This window comes from Larimichthys crocea, chromosome III (assembly GCF_000972845.2).
Source record: "Larimichthys crocea isolate SSNF chromosome III, L_crocea_2.0, whole genome shotgun sequence".
In the NCBI taxonomy this organism is placed as follows: domain Eukaryota; kingdom Metazoa; phylum Chordata; class Actinopteri; family Sciaenidae; genus Larimichthys; species Larimichthys crocea.
The window spans coordinates 69,564-86,764 of record NC_040013.1 but is presented as its reverse complement, the minus strand read 5'-3'; the positions used below and the strand labels follow the sequence as shown (position 1 = coordinate 86,764).

General features: G+C 41.1%; 1 protein-coding gene across 6 annotated transcripts in view; it reads left to right on the top strand.

Annotated features, from left to right (window-relative positions):
* Positions 1-17,201, top strand: part of hivep1 (HIVEP zinc finger 1) — an 82,854-nt gene that overhangs the window by 16,205 nt on the left and 49,448 nt on the right. The window contains exon 1 of one of the 6 annotated variants that reach the window (XM_027276440.1): positions 3,341-3,684. The exons of 4 other annotated variants lie outside the window; for them this stretch is intronic. In XM_027276440.1, the coding sequence (XP_027132241.1) occupies positions 3,654-3,684 (31 nt within the window). In that variant the 5' untranslated portion in view covers positions 3,341-3,653. Of the gene's footprint in view, positions 1-3,340; positions 3,685-12,404; positions 12,490-17,201 lie in introns of those variants that run through there. One more of the 6 variants, XM_027276450.1, reaches the window with a different exon arrangement.

Sequence of the window (17,201 nt, the reverse complement as noted above, 5' to 3'; positions counted from 1 at the left end):
ATAGGAATAATAGAGGGTTGGCCACTCCGAGGTAAAAAAACAAAACCCAAATAAAATAAATAGCTTCCAGCCCAGGGCTGGCACGGCTTACTCTATGAGCGGGCACGGCCCGCCAATACCCGCCCATGCTGCTGGGACTGCCCTACCTGCTTCTGGACCGGTCTGGTGACTTTGACCTTTGGCCTGTATGCTGGCATTAGCATAACAGTGATGTGATCTGAAGCGCCGAGATGGGTGAGGGGTGAGGCCTTGTATGCTCTTCTCAGTGTGTGTAGACTTGGTCCAGTGTGTTGTTTCCCCATGTTGGAAAGTCAATGTGTTGGTACACGTGAGGAAACGCTGTTTTGAGATTTGCATGGTTGAAATCTCCAGCTACAATGAGAAGTACCTCTGGATGGGCTATCTGCTGGTCACTGATAGCGTTGTACAGTTCACTCAGTGCCTTGTCTCTATCATTGTTGTTACAGCTGGGAGGGATGTAGACTGCGACCAGCAGGATGGCAGAAAGAGAAAGGATAGATAGAAAGGCCTGCACTTGATGATCATAAACTCCATAAGGGGTGAACAGTGTCTGCAAACCACCACAGCGTCCTCCTGACACCAAGCATCCCTGATGTAGACACAGACCTCGCCGCCGCAGGTCTTACCTCCTTCAATGAGGGCACTGTCTGCTCGGTAGCATGTTAGCTGGTCGAGCTGGATGGCGGAGTCCGGTATACTGTTGTTGGGCCATGTTTCCGTGAACACAAAAACACAGCACTCTCTCACAGTCTGCTGGGTCGATCTCAGAAGGTGTATGTAGTCCATTTTGTTGTCTAAGGAGCGTACATTGGAGAATACGATGGATGGTATAGCCCGGTATAGCTTGTGCCTCCTCTCACGCAGCCTGCGGCGATTCCTCTGTGTGTGTGCTGCAGTAGTGGGGCTCAATGTCGAAGCGGGCCACCGGAGTAGGCCGAGGTTGTGTAGCTCCTTAGTGTGTGCGGGGTTTAACTTGCAGAAAAAACTGTTGCCAATGTCAAAAAGAGTCCCACGACTGTATGTGCGCCTTGGGACGGACAACCATGACAAAAACATACAATGCTATCATCACAATCAAATTCTACTGAACATTCATCAATCATAATATCGGTTTATCCCCCAGCCATAAAGACGGAACAACCTCCAAAAACACCAGGGGCCTCATGTACAAAGCTTGCGTACGCACAAAATAGTGGCGTACATCCTTTTCCACGCTCACGTTCAGATGTATCAAACGTGAAATGATCGTAGAAATGTGCGTGCCCCACGCCAACTTTAAAGCTGTCGTACGCACGTTTCTACAGCTGTTGTTCCTTTGGCGACACTTAGAGGTGAAGCTGGGAAACTGTTAATAATGTAAAAACAAGTAGTCATCCGAGTGATGTGCACATCCGAGACACACTTATGAACAATTAACACACCCACGTGTTTGCAATTATATGGGTGGATATAAAAACATGCGTAATGTGATGAAGAAAATGGTATTAACAAAGGCAGCGTTAGCGTTGTTAGAGGACCTTGCAAATGGTGCAATCCGCCGTGAGCGATTTAAGGAACGCAAGGATTTACTTGCAAACCATGATAATTGGCTCATAAGCCGATTTCAGTTACCAAGGCCAGTGTTACTGGAGTTGTGTGCAGAGCTGCCCGGGGTTGTGCTGACTACGCTGGGGTTCCTGGCAACAGGGGCATTCCAGCCCCTGTTGCCAGCGCCATCACAGGATGAATTTGTTTATGTTAGTAGGAAACATTTTTATTCCATCAATGTTCAAATCATATGTGATGTGCAAATGCAGCTAACTAACATTGTGGCAAGGTTGCCTGGTTCAACGCACGACTCATTCATTATGACTAACAGCATGGTTGGGAATAGGCTGGAGGCTGGCACCATAGACATATATACATAGACCCCTAGACTAGTTTACGGGCAGATCTGCCACATCCAATATGGCGGACGCGTTAACGTATCGCAGCAACGGACCAACCTGCTCAATGAGGCGTCTATGTATATATGTCTATGATCTATCCTAATTAAAAGAGAGTCTATGCCGGAAAGATGGATAAGGACGGACTTTTAGGGGGAACATTTCATTTTAAAAAGTTGCCCGACGGCTTGCTGGACAAAAACAAGGCAATTTGCACAGTTTGCAAAGCCGAATTTAAATTCCACAGAAGTAACATGACTTTAACATATCACCTCAAAGCAAAACACCCTGCTGAAATTACCTCCACAGGACCTCGCCAGTCTACACTACAGGAGTGTGGCACTCGTCAGTAGATTTCCTCTTTAGTATACTTAAGTATAATTTAAATATACCTTCTCTGTGTTTATTCTACATTAATTTGATCATTTTACATAAATAAATATTCATTATAAGCTTCAGTCTCAGAAAAATGCAATTAATTTATTGATACATTTATTGATAAATTAATCGCGATTAATCGCGATTAATTACAGATTTTTTTTTGCGATTAATTAGTTAATTTTTTTTAATCGATTGACAGCCCTAATATATATATATATATTGTGTGTGTGTGTGTGTGTGTGTGTGTGTGTGTTTTCACCCAGACAGCCTTTCAGTGGCTATGTGGTGTCTGAGCGCCGTTTGGTTTGTCTCTCCTGCTCCTCAAAGTGCCCCTGAAAATGCCCAGGCCAGTGTTTATTGAACTGACTCTGCATTCCTCTTGTCTTATAAAAGGTTCCTCACACCAGAGCCCAACTGGTCTGGTCTCCTGCTTTAGCAGAAAACATACTGAGTGATAAATGGTGATCAACTGCAGTGAAAAGGGGGTACATTTAACATGGTGGAAAATGTTTACCCTATAAAGCCAGGAGGGATATGGAGATGGAGTTCTTCATCCTTCATTGTTCTGACAAGGATGTTTATGCACAGAAATAGTTTACGTATTTTATAACATTAACCCGATGGCTTATTAATGTTTTGAAGTGTGATTTGTTAGGCATAGTGGATTTATTCTGTTTAAAGCAGCTGCAAAATACAATTCACGAGCCAAAAGTGAAGGGATGAAGTTCAGATTTTCTTCTGTCATCTCACCGCTTCAGTAATTTGCAACAAACTGCCAGCAACAGTTTCCTGTTAATGATCAGCCGTGCACCTCGCATCACCTCGCAAATGCCAGTTTACACAAATAGTATTATGCACGATAGCTGCAGTGTCATGCAGTGTCACTGAAGTAAAAAAAAAAAAAAGAGAACTTAAATTTTCATCTGACTTTAAATGTGCTGTAATATCATAAGCATGACCTACATGTTCAGACACTATGCTTATGTGTCAGTGGTGCACAGGAAGAGTTAACATCCTGGCCTGAGCAAATGGATTTTTACATGTTTTGTCATGCTCAGGCAGCCAAACCAGTGTTTCCGTACTGTTCCTTCAAATTACAGTGTGCAAAAGCAGCAAGATTCACACAAAGGGAACTTCTCTCTTAGAGGCGGGAATAAACTGGGTTTTTAGCAACAGTAACTACAACAAGACAGGCTGAAACCAGTTCAGGGATGTCTGTTTAACTTGGTGGTAACCTCAGAGAAGCTTTCACTTTGACAGAGAGGCAGAGCTGCAACAGGAAGGGAGGAATTTTTATGGCCATTTTTTGTGTAACTGAAATTGAATATGGCGACTGCTCACTTCGCCATCCTGAAATGTAGGTAAATGTCTATTCCTTCTTCTTAATGGAGAAATAAAAGCATATGCTTTAATACTTTTTCACTGTTTGTTGGTTTTAATGACAGGCACGTCGACTCATGGTTTAGACATTGTGCAAAATTCATTTCTGAAGATGGAAAATGTGATCACCATGGACAGTTTTTTTTTTTTTTGCCCTTTTTCTATTTGTGTGAACTAATTGTAAGGTGCATCTCACAAATGGTGGACTTAAAGGCATGAAATATGCAACAATGAATCAATGAATCAGTTTGATTGTTTGGAAAACTAAATGAAACATTTTAGAATATTGGATATGGATAAATCATTGAAGTAAAAACAGCATTCTATGGTTTTATATTCTATATATGTGTGTTTTGTCTAAAACCTACAGTTTACCATCGCACAGGACAAAGAAATGGTTTAAATTATTTCTTCTGTTGAAGTCACACTTTCAGCAGTAGAAGTGTGCAGACTCTCACTTTGAATGTCTATCAAACACTTGTGTCTGTTTGTCAAACGTTGGTGACTAATACTGTAGCTAACACCGCCCGCCTGCTTGTGCTGAAAAAGTCTTGCATGTGTGTTTCAACTCTGTGCATCTATGTTTGTGTGTTTGTTCATTTGTTAAGTTGACCATTGCTCTGTGGAGGCAGAGATGCAGTTTTGTTCGAGACAAACAATCAAGAATCATTCATTAAGAGCCTGCTGAAGCCCTTTTTACCTGTCGCTGCTCAGGCATCCAGTGCTGAGACAGGCGTGTGTGTGTCACCGTAAACTCACCCACTCATTTACGTATTTCTGTACAACCCCCTGAAGACAGATGACTTGACTGTTTACAGCCTTGTGTGTGTCCTCGGCTTCATCTTGTGTCTTCAAGAAGGACTTCTGCTTGATCAGTCAAATTATTGGGCTTAAACCTTTTTAAGCTTCAGCATCCATGAAGGGCTCAGGCAAGCCACGTTCATTTGGAGCTAACTAACAGTGACCCTACTTGTTGGTGCAACCAGGTGCACTTTTTCCCTCCACAGGTAAGCTTTGGTGACCTGCCAAGACACTTCCTGAAAACTTTGTTGAGCAGTATCGATGTTGCCAACTCAGAAAGGTTAACGCCTGAGCAGGAATGATGAAGGGTAAAAAGAACAACACGGTGGGGGCCGGCAGGATTTGCCTCAGCTCTTGTCAGCATGGAGACCAAGAATAGTGGAAGAAATTCTCCCTGCTTGGCGACACAGGAGCGAAGCCAGAGCTGGATGTCACATTATTGGAGATGTGCTCATGACACACTGAGGAGGTGGAGAGCTCATATACGCTCTGAGGATATGTCATCTGCAGAGAAATGCCCCGACAAAACCTGCCTCTGTTAGACAGTGGCTGCTGAGTCCCAGGGGGTCCTTTTTTATGATTTTGGGGAAAATGTGACGTGAGTTAAGCTGCTGGAGTTGGAGGTAAAAAAACTAGCTAAAAAGCTTTGGAAAAACTGCTCAAATTGTTTTAAAAAAAGAAGAAGCTAACGTTTGCCAGCCGGAAATCCTTAAAAGGGTTGTGTGGGGGCGCTTTTTCTGTGTGTGTGTGTGTGCAGCTGCATGTATGTGTGTATGCAGAGCTGGCATTGCTTAATGGTTTGCACACGCAAAGCCCAATGTAGGGGTTGCCAGGGAAACAGAGCAGCATGAGTCCTGGTCTACAGGTGCTGTTCCTTGTGTCCTACTGCTGGAACCTCCTACGAATGTTGAGGGAGGTGAGTGAGGGGTAAAGAGACGAAGGAGGGCAGAAAAGCATTCTGGGGGAAAAAAAGCTCAGGGAAAAGTGTTAAAGGAAGAGCTGATACATAAATAAGCTGCAACTATTTTGAAAACTGATTCATTAAAGATTCCACATTCTCCAACTTCTGAGAATATTTGGCACAAAGAGAGTGCTACAAGATGATGTCATCTAAAAGAAACAAAAACATGATGGAAGTATGACATTTATGTTTAGACACTCTCCTCATCACTCTACACAGATTACAATTTTCAGGTGGATGGGAACCAACTTAGTGAAGTATAAAGGAACATGAATGTAAAAGACATTTTAATGACAAAAAGCCATCACTTCATCAGCTTGATGCAATCAGCAATGTTGTTGCATAAACCAAGGTCACAGTCATGCTATCGGAAAAGTTTAGAGGGGAAAATATGGAATCCAAGAGGAAGAGAAGCAAAATGTCAAATCAACCTCAAGAACTTGGCAGAGAACAGAGCAGTGAGGTTTGAGATTGGACAGAGAAAACAGGTGGAGGTTGCTCCTTGCTGAATGTGTGGATGTCAGTTCAGATCTGGTGGGAAAAGCTGCTGTTTTCCTCCTTTTGAGTGACAAGCCCGTAGGTACATTTATACATTCCTCCTTTCCATGGTGAACCCCCCTCTCTGCTTGTCATCCTTTTTCCAGTCTTGTCCAGTGATTGCATTGATTCATGAGATTCAAGAGTTGCTGACACTGACTTCCTTATATATGTTTATGAACACTGTGCTGTTAATATTATGGGAGCAGCCTGCTGCAGGGGCATAATAGTTCAGAACTAGAAAATTTCTAAAGAAATTTTGAGTGTGCGTGACTCTGGCCCCGTCACCCCCATACATTATTACTGACACTGCTCAGCAAATTCTGTACTAGAAAATTCCCGCACACCTCAAATAGTCATTTTTAACATGTTTATTTAGACACAGGAGCAGCTAGCGCTTACACGCTAGCAATTAGCATTAGCATGTTAGCATTGCCATTTTAGCATTAGCATGTAGTGCTTATGCGCTAGTAATTAACATTAGCATGTTAACATTAGCATGTATTTAATTCTTAGTGGCTAATGTTAATTAACATTAGCATGTTAACGCTGATGCGCTAACAATAAACATTAACATGTTAACATTAGCAATAGCATGTTAATATTAACATGTTAGCACTGATGCGCTAGCAATGAACATTAGCATGTTAACATTAACATGTTAACATTAGCATGTATTTAATTCTTAGTGGCTAATGCTAATTAACATTAGCATGTTAACATTAGCATGTTAGCAATTAACATGTATTTAATTCCTAGTGGTTAATGTTAATGAGTGTTAATTTTAACATAGGTCACTAATGTTAGCAAATAGCATGTCTTTACAGCTAGCGCTAATGCGCTAGCTGCTCTGCTATCTCTGTGTGTCATTTTAGACAGACAAGTTCCAATTAAGATCCAAACTGCTAAGATGGCCGCCGCTCGGCTTCTCCCCCTTTTCCTCCTTTCAGGCAAGCTTGAGGTTGTCAAGCAACCAGGACCTAATCAGCAGCAGCTAATCTGCACCTGTTAGAATGTCAGTTGGAAATCTTGACAGAGACAGAGAGAAAATGCTGAGACCTTCCCTTGAAGAAAAAGGATCTTTGACCAAACCGTATTTCCAATCACTGAACCGGCTTAACCTGAAGCATCCTGTGCCCTTCCTGAACGTCTACATAGTCGTTTTATGTCGATAAATGAAGAAATGTGCCCTTGAGAGTAATTCAGACAAACGTTACTTCTGCTTTCCTCCAGAAAATTTCCCGCCTTTTTAACATGGTAGTCTATCAGGGTGTCGATGGGTGCTGCTGCTGAATCTTTGCGTCTCGAGCCAAAACTATAAAGCTGACTGCTTCAACAGTGTTATCACTGCGACTGCCTCGAATTTTCCTACGTTTCTAGCTATAAATGATTTCTGTAGCTTCACATTTGCAGCCACAGTCGCAGTTTACAAATTTATTTTTCGACGACTTTTTCTCTCCCTCTCCATTGTAGTGATGACATCACTCACTCTAGCTCTCGAAAGTTCTCGCAATACACACCCATTCATTTTTTGGCGTGGTTTTTGGCGATTTTTGGCAAAACCAAAAAAAAAACACGGAAGAAACGGAAGACGAAGAAAAATAAGCCCAAGAGGTTTTAAAGAGTGTGCTCTTTCAGGCACACTCAATTATTTCAATTTCAGCATCTTAATACTGCTCACGGCATCTGGGACATTAACTGCAATGCATTTTTTTTCAGTGATTACATGTATTATGCTGAATTTAAGATCATAAATTACATTAATATTATAATTCATCAGTCTAGTCAGCCTTCAGGCAACCTTGTCTTTCACTTAAAGTGACAGTTCGTTTGCTGCTGTGCCCACCAGATGTTGAGTTGGAGGAGAAGGCAGGTGGGCAGAGGGGTGAGAAGACAGAGGGTAGCTGTGTGGTTTCCTTAAGGTCAAGCTGTGGGTTCTATTTATCAACACTGACACTTGCTGTTTCTCTGCTGCGTGGGATGTCTGCAGCATTCCGGCGAATCAGAACGCAGCTGTGTGGCTCACAGAGTCACATGCATCAGGCAGCGGGATGACTAACTATCAGGCTTCGTGGGAACAGAGGCTGTTGCTTTACTTACAGGTGGTAAACTGAAATCCATGACACATTTCAAACCCTGCCAGAAGAGGTGTTGATAATCAAACAACAATCCTCTGCTTCCATCCATCGATGCACATCACATCACCTCAAAGCACAGACTTTCTTTTTTGTCACATGTGGAGAGTGAAGAAGCTTAGAGGGGTTATTTTAAGGAGGCTGCACAAGGAATCCTTGGGGGGGGTATGTCATTTCAAAATAGTTTCAAAATAAAAGACCGCTCGACTTAGACTGGGACTATAATAGAGGGGGACTTACTACTCTATCTACAGTTGGTAGGAGAAGAAGAAAATATTAAGTATTAAGTAATATTTTCTTCTTCTCCTACCAACTGTGGATGAAGTAGTAAGTCCCCCTTTATTATAGTCCCAGTCTAAGTCGAGCGGTCTTTTATTTTGAAACGTCTTTTTATTTCGAAATGACCGTATTAAATAAAACAGAAATAACTAATTAATTCTTGTGCTGCCCGGTTCTGATTGATCCACGGACCGGTACCGGTCCGCGGCCCGGGGGTTGGGGACCACTGTTCTGTAGTGTACAGTGAAGGATGTTAAAAAATCTTCTGTGCTTTAACTTTGAAACAATGTGTTAGTGACCTTTGGACAGAGTCAGGCTAGGTCTCCTGCTCACAGTCCTTATGCTAAGCTAACAAGAGACCCCACATTAACTGTATCTCTGCAAAGCACTGTGCAGTGTTAAACAGCACACCATTATACGCATTCAGAGGCCAGCTACAGGACAGCATGTATCCTCGTATGTAAGCACAGTTACGGCTGGAGCATGTTTGTATCTTCATTCAAAACATTTTCATAAACTTTACTTATTATTAAGTGAATTGTTTTATCGTTTAAATATCAGAAAATGGGTTTGCCCAGAAGTCAAATATAATCAATTTACAATGTTTAATCTTCATCAGTAAACAATTACAGAAATTCTATCAATTTACTTGAATTGAATATTCGTGTATTTGAGAGAAACGTCTTTCATTTAAGAAAATAAACCAAAAGGTTTAAAATGTTAAATGTTGCTTAAAACAAGCAGTCAAACACACATTTAGTCAAACCTAAATAAAATGCATCCTAAAATTAACTGAAACTGCTCAAAGAATAAGTAATAACAATCATGATGAATCATAATAATCATAATTGCTGCAAACAAGTCTTGATCCTGGTCTACTTCGGAAATGTGGCCTCAGTGTGGTCTTGTTCTACACAAGCTCATGTAAATATTGACTGGCAGTGTATGGACACACGCAGACTTGAGCAGTCAGTCAGCAGAAAGCAGTATGCTGAATAATGGAGCTGAGAGCCGTATAACCCCAGACTGTAGGTGTTTTACAGGAATCAGGATACCCTTTGCATGTCAGCAAAGAAGTTCTCTCTGTGGGGCTCAGCCTCATCACAAAGCCTGCTCATTCACAAACTTTGCATTTTGTTTTGATCCTTTCCTCATTGCTCCTGTAAGCTAGTTGCAATCAGCAGGAAATATGTTCTTTCATCTGTGCTGTTTGTGTGTTTGTAAGGTATTGACTCAGCGAGGGCGTGGATGAGGAGTGGGAGGAAGTGAATGATGTGGTGTCTGTCAGTGTGAGGAGGGACAGGGGGGTTGGTCCTCTACTGCCCAGAATCAGTGGACTTCAGCAGGTCGATAGTGAAAGATTGAAAGTCCCCAGACAATGTATGAGTCATCAGGAAGGTTGAACGGGGTCAGTTAGGTCAGGTTAATTTTCAAGATTATTTTTTGGCCTTTTCAAGCTTTAGTTCTGACAGAGATAGCTGAAGAGTGACAGGAATGTGGGGAGAGAGAGAGAGAGAGAGAGATTGGGAATGACATGCAGAAAAGAGCCACAGGTCGGATTTGACACCACCCAGGTCAGGTTAATATTTTAAAGACATACACACAGTTCGTACTGCGAATAAACACACACATTTAGAGTGAGGTCAGGAGGTTGTTGGCTGAGTCGATTTATTGTTATATACTGCAGAAAGGTAGTGAAATAATTATACAAAAAAAAATCAATTCTACAGAATATTGTCCTTCTCTTTCCATCTCACTTTGAAATTTCATTTCTGTTTCATGATCATAACAGCAAAATGTTCATCATGTGGTATAAAAAGTCTTGTGTCACACTGGCTATCAGGTCAGTTGACCATAGTAATACCTTTTTTTTTTAAAATGGGGAAAAAAGCTGCTCAGCCGTGCAGCAGCAGCACAGTATTATTGCAGGAACAGGACAAAGACAAATGCTCGGGGGAAAAAGACGAGAAGAGGGCGAGAAAGAAAATGAAAAGAGGGCAAATCAGTGGTTGAGGATGGGGAAAGGGAAGGGTGTGAAGGAGAAGATTAAGGATTTTAGGTTAAGAGATCAGTGGGGACAAATGTAAAGAGGGTTAATTGGGATGCTGTGAAAATATGGAGGAGGAGGAGGAGGAGGAGGAGGAGGAGGAAGAGGAGGAGGAGGAGGAAGAGGCCTATCTGCTGGCTTCATCCTCTTGCGTAACATGGGCCATCTCTTCCTTTAGCCGCTGTTGCCATGGGCAGAGATATTGGGAGGGGAAGCTTCTGAGGATGAGTTGGAGAGACAGGGGGGAATTCTGAGCTGCGATGGACTTCCCTCCTCTTAACAGCACTCACTGAAAAAAAAGAGGTGATTTAAAATCCTCTATTTTTAGATCTGGCATTCGAGATCAAGATTCAGTCAAAGAACTAAGCAAGGCTACCGGACACCCGCAGACCAAATTTAAAATAAAAACAAGAAAGCAGCAGCCATATGAAACTGTATGAGACAGTCAGATGTTGTGTGTGGGAATCTGCAGGGCGTCATGTGTGACTCAGTCTTTGGTTCAGGTGTGCCTTGTAGAATGAAATCCAGGCATTGTTTAGAACTGCAACTTAATTTTCCATGTTCACGGTATGACTAACAGTGAGGGAGTGTGTGCAGATGTTATTACAGTCTAGGCTGGTGTGTGTGGGAGTGTGTGTGGGTGCATGCATTATCATCAGCACAACCCTGTCCAGCAAGTGAGTGATGAAGACAACGTGTATCCTCACTTGGCAATTGACAGATTAAGCTGGACGAGAAGATCAAAATCATGCTTATCTTTAAATATAAAGCCACAGCCAAGACATGATTAGCACAACATAAAGACAGGAAGACGGACTCCATGCAGAGTTTAAACTAGCACTTCTAAAACTCACTAATTCAAAGTGTGATATTAATATGATCTTTTCAGCAGGTAAACATATTTACCAAAATCTAACACACCCCTAAATCATTTCTTTTTTTTTATTGATCATTCACTGTTCATGTTTTTTCACTCTTTGTTCTTTAAATGGTAAATGGACTGCACTTTTACACTACATATCTCATTCATCCATTCACCGAGTGTATATTAAAGCTGAAATGAGTTAATTGATGAAAAGTTATTCCACTGACAGAAAATGAACCACAGCTGTTCTTTAGGCAGTAATCTGAGGACTATGTTTGCTATGTTTTGTAAAGTTTTATAGATTTTAGATTAGTTTAAAATATATTGCAATAAAATTAAATAATCTATTTTTTTTAAACATTTGCATTTATATTCAGCAGCCACTTGCCTGCGTGTTGTGGAGGTGGTGTTGCATTCATGTCCAGGTTAACTCTGTACTGTGCGTCACACCTTCATTAGTACTGCCGTGTGTCCCCGATGCTCACCCCACACAGATAGGATCAATGCACAGAACGGATAGATGAGTATTTATAGCCTGTGTGGGGGTGTGGGAGGTTGTACGCCACAAGTAGGTTAGCTGCTAATCTGATGTTGACAGTGTTTATGTGAGCAAGTTACAAAGGAATTAGAGACCTGTGCTGTTTTTAGAGCCTCCATCCTGACTTGTTTTGCTTTTTTATTAAAAAGGAGAACTCAGGGAAGTCAGCGCTCAAGCAGGCAGGCGGGGAGGGCTTTCCCTGATATGGAGTTAGGTTTAAAAAAAAAAGGAAGAGGGAGGAGAAGCAAGGAGAGAAGGAGGGAGAAGGAACACAAAGGCAGGCAGGGAGGGAGGGAGAAAGAAGCGTGGTCAGGCCGTGAAGCAACAAGGCAGAAGTGGGAAGTGAAAGCTTGGCTCTGCGTGTGAGGACAGACAGACAGCGGCCAGACACTCCAGCTTTCTGGTCTGCTGTTGCATTTCAGTTTTCTCCTTTTTTGTTTTTTTTCTTTGGGACACAGAGAGGCACTGGAATGTGAGAGGTTATTGGTTGGGAAACTATTTTTCTGGGTCGGGAATGTCAGGTGTTCCCTGTAAACGTGTCTGACTCCAGGAGAGAAAACCAGCAGCTACGCTCTGAGAAAGTGTCGACTTTCTGTACTTCACTTCTCCCTCCTAACAGGTATTGTGCAGTGTTGTGAGAGCTTGTCTTTGTGCTGATCAGTTTTTGTTTTATTCCTTGCTGCAGACTTTCTGTCATCATCTCATTTTCTCTTTCTCTTGTGTCATTAGGTCATTTCATTTTTCTTTAAATTTGCCGAAGTTTAATTCTCTCTCAGTCTGTTTAGTGTTACTTCATGAGAAAAGAAATCATCTATCAGGGCTGAAACTACCATTTTCAGTGAATTTTCATTCATCAGTGATTAATCTGCCAATTGTTTTCAACAGAAAGAAGCTAATATCACATCATGCAATATAATTTATAAGAAGCTAATGTTGTGTAAGTTTTTGATCGTTAAAATATGATTATTATATTCCATGCCAGCCAACATAGTTCCCACTGCCCCTCTATCATCTTTCTTATGAGTGTCTCTTCTGACGAACAGCAATGACATTTGAGGGTTTTAAGTCTCTGGTTCATTAACCCTCCAGCAACAACCATTAACGCTCCAGTGCTCGTCTGTAAAGGCATCTTGGTCGTCCTCATCCAGGCAACAGCAGATGATGTACAAAATGAGCGGGAGGATAGGATAAAGCCTGAGCTGTTGATGTTATGCAACAGTTTGGTCCAGAGATAGAGCAGCTGAACTTCTGACACTCCTGACTTCTTCTTCCGCACACTATGAGATCATTAGCCTCTCTTAGCTTACCCTCCATCCATCCCTTCATGTAAGAATAGATGTAGCTGTTAATATTATTAGGTCAGTTATGCGTGTTGTTCAATGCACTCCTGTCTATTTCTTTGCAAACTTCCTTTTGTTAATTGCTTTTCCGTTGTCTCTATCCTGTAATTTCATTACACTCTTCCTTTTAGCTCTTCTGGAAGCATCTTTCTCATTAGGTAATCCTTTGCAGGGTTTCCTGTTTGCTGTATTTACTCACTAAGTGTGTTTTCCATTCACTTCCATTTTCAGTTCGCACTTAAAAAACTTCAGTGGAAACATCAAAAATCTGCAATGTCAAAAATGTCTAAAAAAAGTTTTTATGCTTGGCTCAGGTGGAAAAGTTGATGTATCAATAAAAACAGAAGTGCAATGGAAACAGGCTTAACAAGTATATTATACTATACCTGAACATGTGACTTATAGACAAAAGATCTGTGTGTGCCATAAGGACTGTAACCTTAAAATGAACACATGAAACACACATTAATGCATTATTTTCATCATATTTTCCATCACTTGCAGTGTGAATGGTGTTCATCTAATTACGTCATCTTGGTTGTGCCCTCTTCTTCTGCAATGGTTTAATGGCACTGGAGAATCAGTGCCACTTCTCTGTAAATCTGGATGAAAATGGTTGCTATGTTTGGATGGAGACTTTACTATTCTCTTGGAGAAAAGGGTGTTGTTGTAGCTGCAACTATTTTGAGAATTTGTTGAGTTTGATGGTCTTACATTATGGTAAATGTTTGAGTTTTGGTCTGTTGGTCAAATAGACAACAACATTAATTTGAAGATGATATCTGTAAATCATTATAAGATATTCACATTTTTCTGATGTTTTATTGGCCAAATGATTAATCAGTTTAAAAAAAAAAAATCATTAGTCGCAGCTCTAGTTGGGACTGGCACTTGTTTTTTGCTCTGATAGGCTGAACATATGAGCAGTGCAGTTTGATTTTAAAGACACAGACATGATGTTGGTTACCACGTTTTTGTACTTTGATGGAAATGGATGAGAAGGGAGTGGGCAGTAGAGGCAGGGAGAGAGATAATGGGAAATGAGGGGAGTAAAGGAGGATGATGATGAGGGAAAGAGGCAAAAGAGGGAGGAGAATGGCAAAGCAAAATAAGGAAATTGACGGTTTAGAAAATAAGAGGAGGAGGAAGAAGAGGAGGAGGAACATGAAAGACAGTGAGGAAACGCTACGGTGCTCATGCTTGTGGTTATGTAATGTTACCTCCTGCCTACTGCTGATGGCAGAGGAAAGCACAGAGTAAAAGCAATGAATTGAGTGGAGGTGGAAGAAACAGCCAAAGTATCCATCAGAAGTATTTCAAAGGTCAAAAGTTGCTTTCACCTCCCTGTAATTCCGACAATTCAAACTGCTACTGATGACTGTTGTTCTTCACTGTTGAAACCTTAATCAACAAATTCTTTTTTTTAAGACTAAAGTCAAACAAGAAATACCAAACAATCCCTTGTTCTACAGATTTTGCTGTTTGTGTTGGACTTACACTACCAGTCAAAAGTTTGGACACAGCTTCTCATTTAATGTTTTTTCTTTATTTTCATGACTATTTACATTGCATATTCTCACTGAAGACATCAAAGCTATGAATGAACACATATGGAATTATTTAGTGAACAAAAAAATGTGAAATTACTCAAAACTCTATTTGACAACTGTTAGAATTCATATTATGGCAAGAATCAATCAGCTACCAGCCACTGGTCTCTGGGGTGAACTGACGACACACAGTAAGAACGCACTAAATGGCAGAAACACACTGTAACAACACAGTATAACAACACACTGTATGGAAGAAACACTGTAACAACACACTGCAACAACACACTGTATTGAAGAAACGCTGTAACAACACACTGTAGCAACACACTGTATGGAAGAAACACTGTAACAACACATTGTATGGCAGAAACACACTGTAACAACACACTGTAACAACACAATGTATGGCAGAAGCACACTGTAACAACACACTGTATGGCAGAAGCACACTGTAACAACACATTGTATGGCAGAAGCACACTGTAACAACACAATGTATGGCAGAAGCACACTGTAACAACACACTGTAACAACACACTGTATGGCAGAAACACACTGTAACAACACACTGTAACAACACACTGTATGGCAGAAACGCACTGTAACAACACACTGTGCGGCTGCTGTTTGGCTTGGTTAATTGGTTAATGATTTCAGCTTTAAACTGGGTACAGCCTGAAATAAGAATAGTGTCCTCATTCTACAACCAAAACAAGAAAAATGAAGTTTGAATGAAGTCTAATGGATTTCATACTGCTAACATGTCTCACGTTTACATGTACAACACGTCACATACATGGCAATCACAACAGCTCCAAGAAGTCAGGTCCCCTCCCCTCCAAGTGGTTGAGAGATGGACTTTGTTTTACAATCTGCAGCAGAAAGGTGGCGGGAGAAGGTGGAAGAGAATAAGTGAAAGGCCACCAAAACACAGAAGCTAAGAATGAACCCACTGATGTATTGTAACATGATCAATGACCTTGCATACCTTTAGATCCTCATTTTTTGTATATCCTGCCTTTTGTTACACTCAGTACCTCTCACTGTACTCAGCCTCATAAGCTCCAGATCTGATTAAGAGTTGTTGCTGTAATTGTCCGGAGATACAATAGCAACATCTGTTAATTGGATGAACCGTATTGGCCAGAATTCTGTTCGATTCCGAGGATATAAGAATTTTGCCAACAAAATCAGTTCAGTTCATGACTATGGTGTGTAAGTGTGTATCTTAACCTAATGGACAAACAGAGGTATTAGTATTAGAGGTTACTAGTTGGATTACTTCATTCTAGCTCTGTTGAATTATCACCCACTCAGCTGTTATTAACTTAGATGTTCTCACTGGGATGAGACGGTGTGTCCTCCTTTGCTCTTCACATTTTTTGCTAACACACACACTTCTATGGGGCAATGTTTGCACAGATTCCTCTTTATGTCATTTTTAAGAGCAGTAGATATTCTGCACTAAGCTATCTATGTGAGTCAGTGTTTAATTTTGCTTTCAATCCGCTAACACCAACTTCATGCTGTTGCTTTGGACGGCCCTAATTACAGAGCATGATGTTGATCCTGGAGTTTGTGCCTGTGAAGTATTTATCTTCTGTACCCTGGCAATGACACTGCAAAAAGTGTGTGGTCATGCTGTTTGTTGTCTTTGGCCTGGGTAAATGTTTATCTGATTTTCTGAACCTCTTTTGCAGCTAAACTGTAAAATCTTCAGAATTCCCCATAATGACAAATCCAAAAATAAAGCAGCGTCCTTCAGTGTAAAGAAGCTTCCTCTTTGTTCCAAACCAGAGTACAGTACAGTAAGGCAAGCGTTACTCACAGAGATTATTCATTTTATCATCTAATGCCTAGTATGTTTCATGTCATGTTTAAGTACTTGTCAGTTGCCCCAAGCAAGGTGAATTATCACTATGAATTATTATTATCAATATTGGGGTTTAAATATCAACCCCGGTCAATCCCTCCCCCAAAATCCCTGACTGGAACCCTGCAGTTTATCTCAGCCTGTCAATGTCAACATCCCTTTATTTACCAGGCCGACAACCTCTGCTTGTCTTTTTTAAACGGCTTCCACTGAGTGGCACAATTTAATATTGACTTCTCACAATATCCTGGTGTCTCAGCCACAGACACAGGTTATGTGCCCACACACAGCTTTGAATGTATATTTTTTTGCTGTTAAAAAGAAAAACAACACTGCTGCTGGGTGTCCCCATGGATTTCACAGGGAACTTTAATTATAGTGGATATTTTCTGTGCTTACATCAAATCAAATTGGGCTTTATTATCCAAGAAAGAAATCCATTTGGTCACAGGTGTGAAATTACAATAAAGAAGAAACTTTGAGGCTGGTTGTTTTTTTTGTTTTTTTTCTGACAAGTTGAGGAGGTGCAGAGGGCCATGGTTTAAGAGTCATGGTTTGTCATATG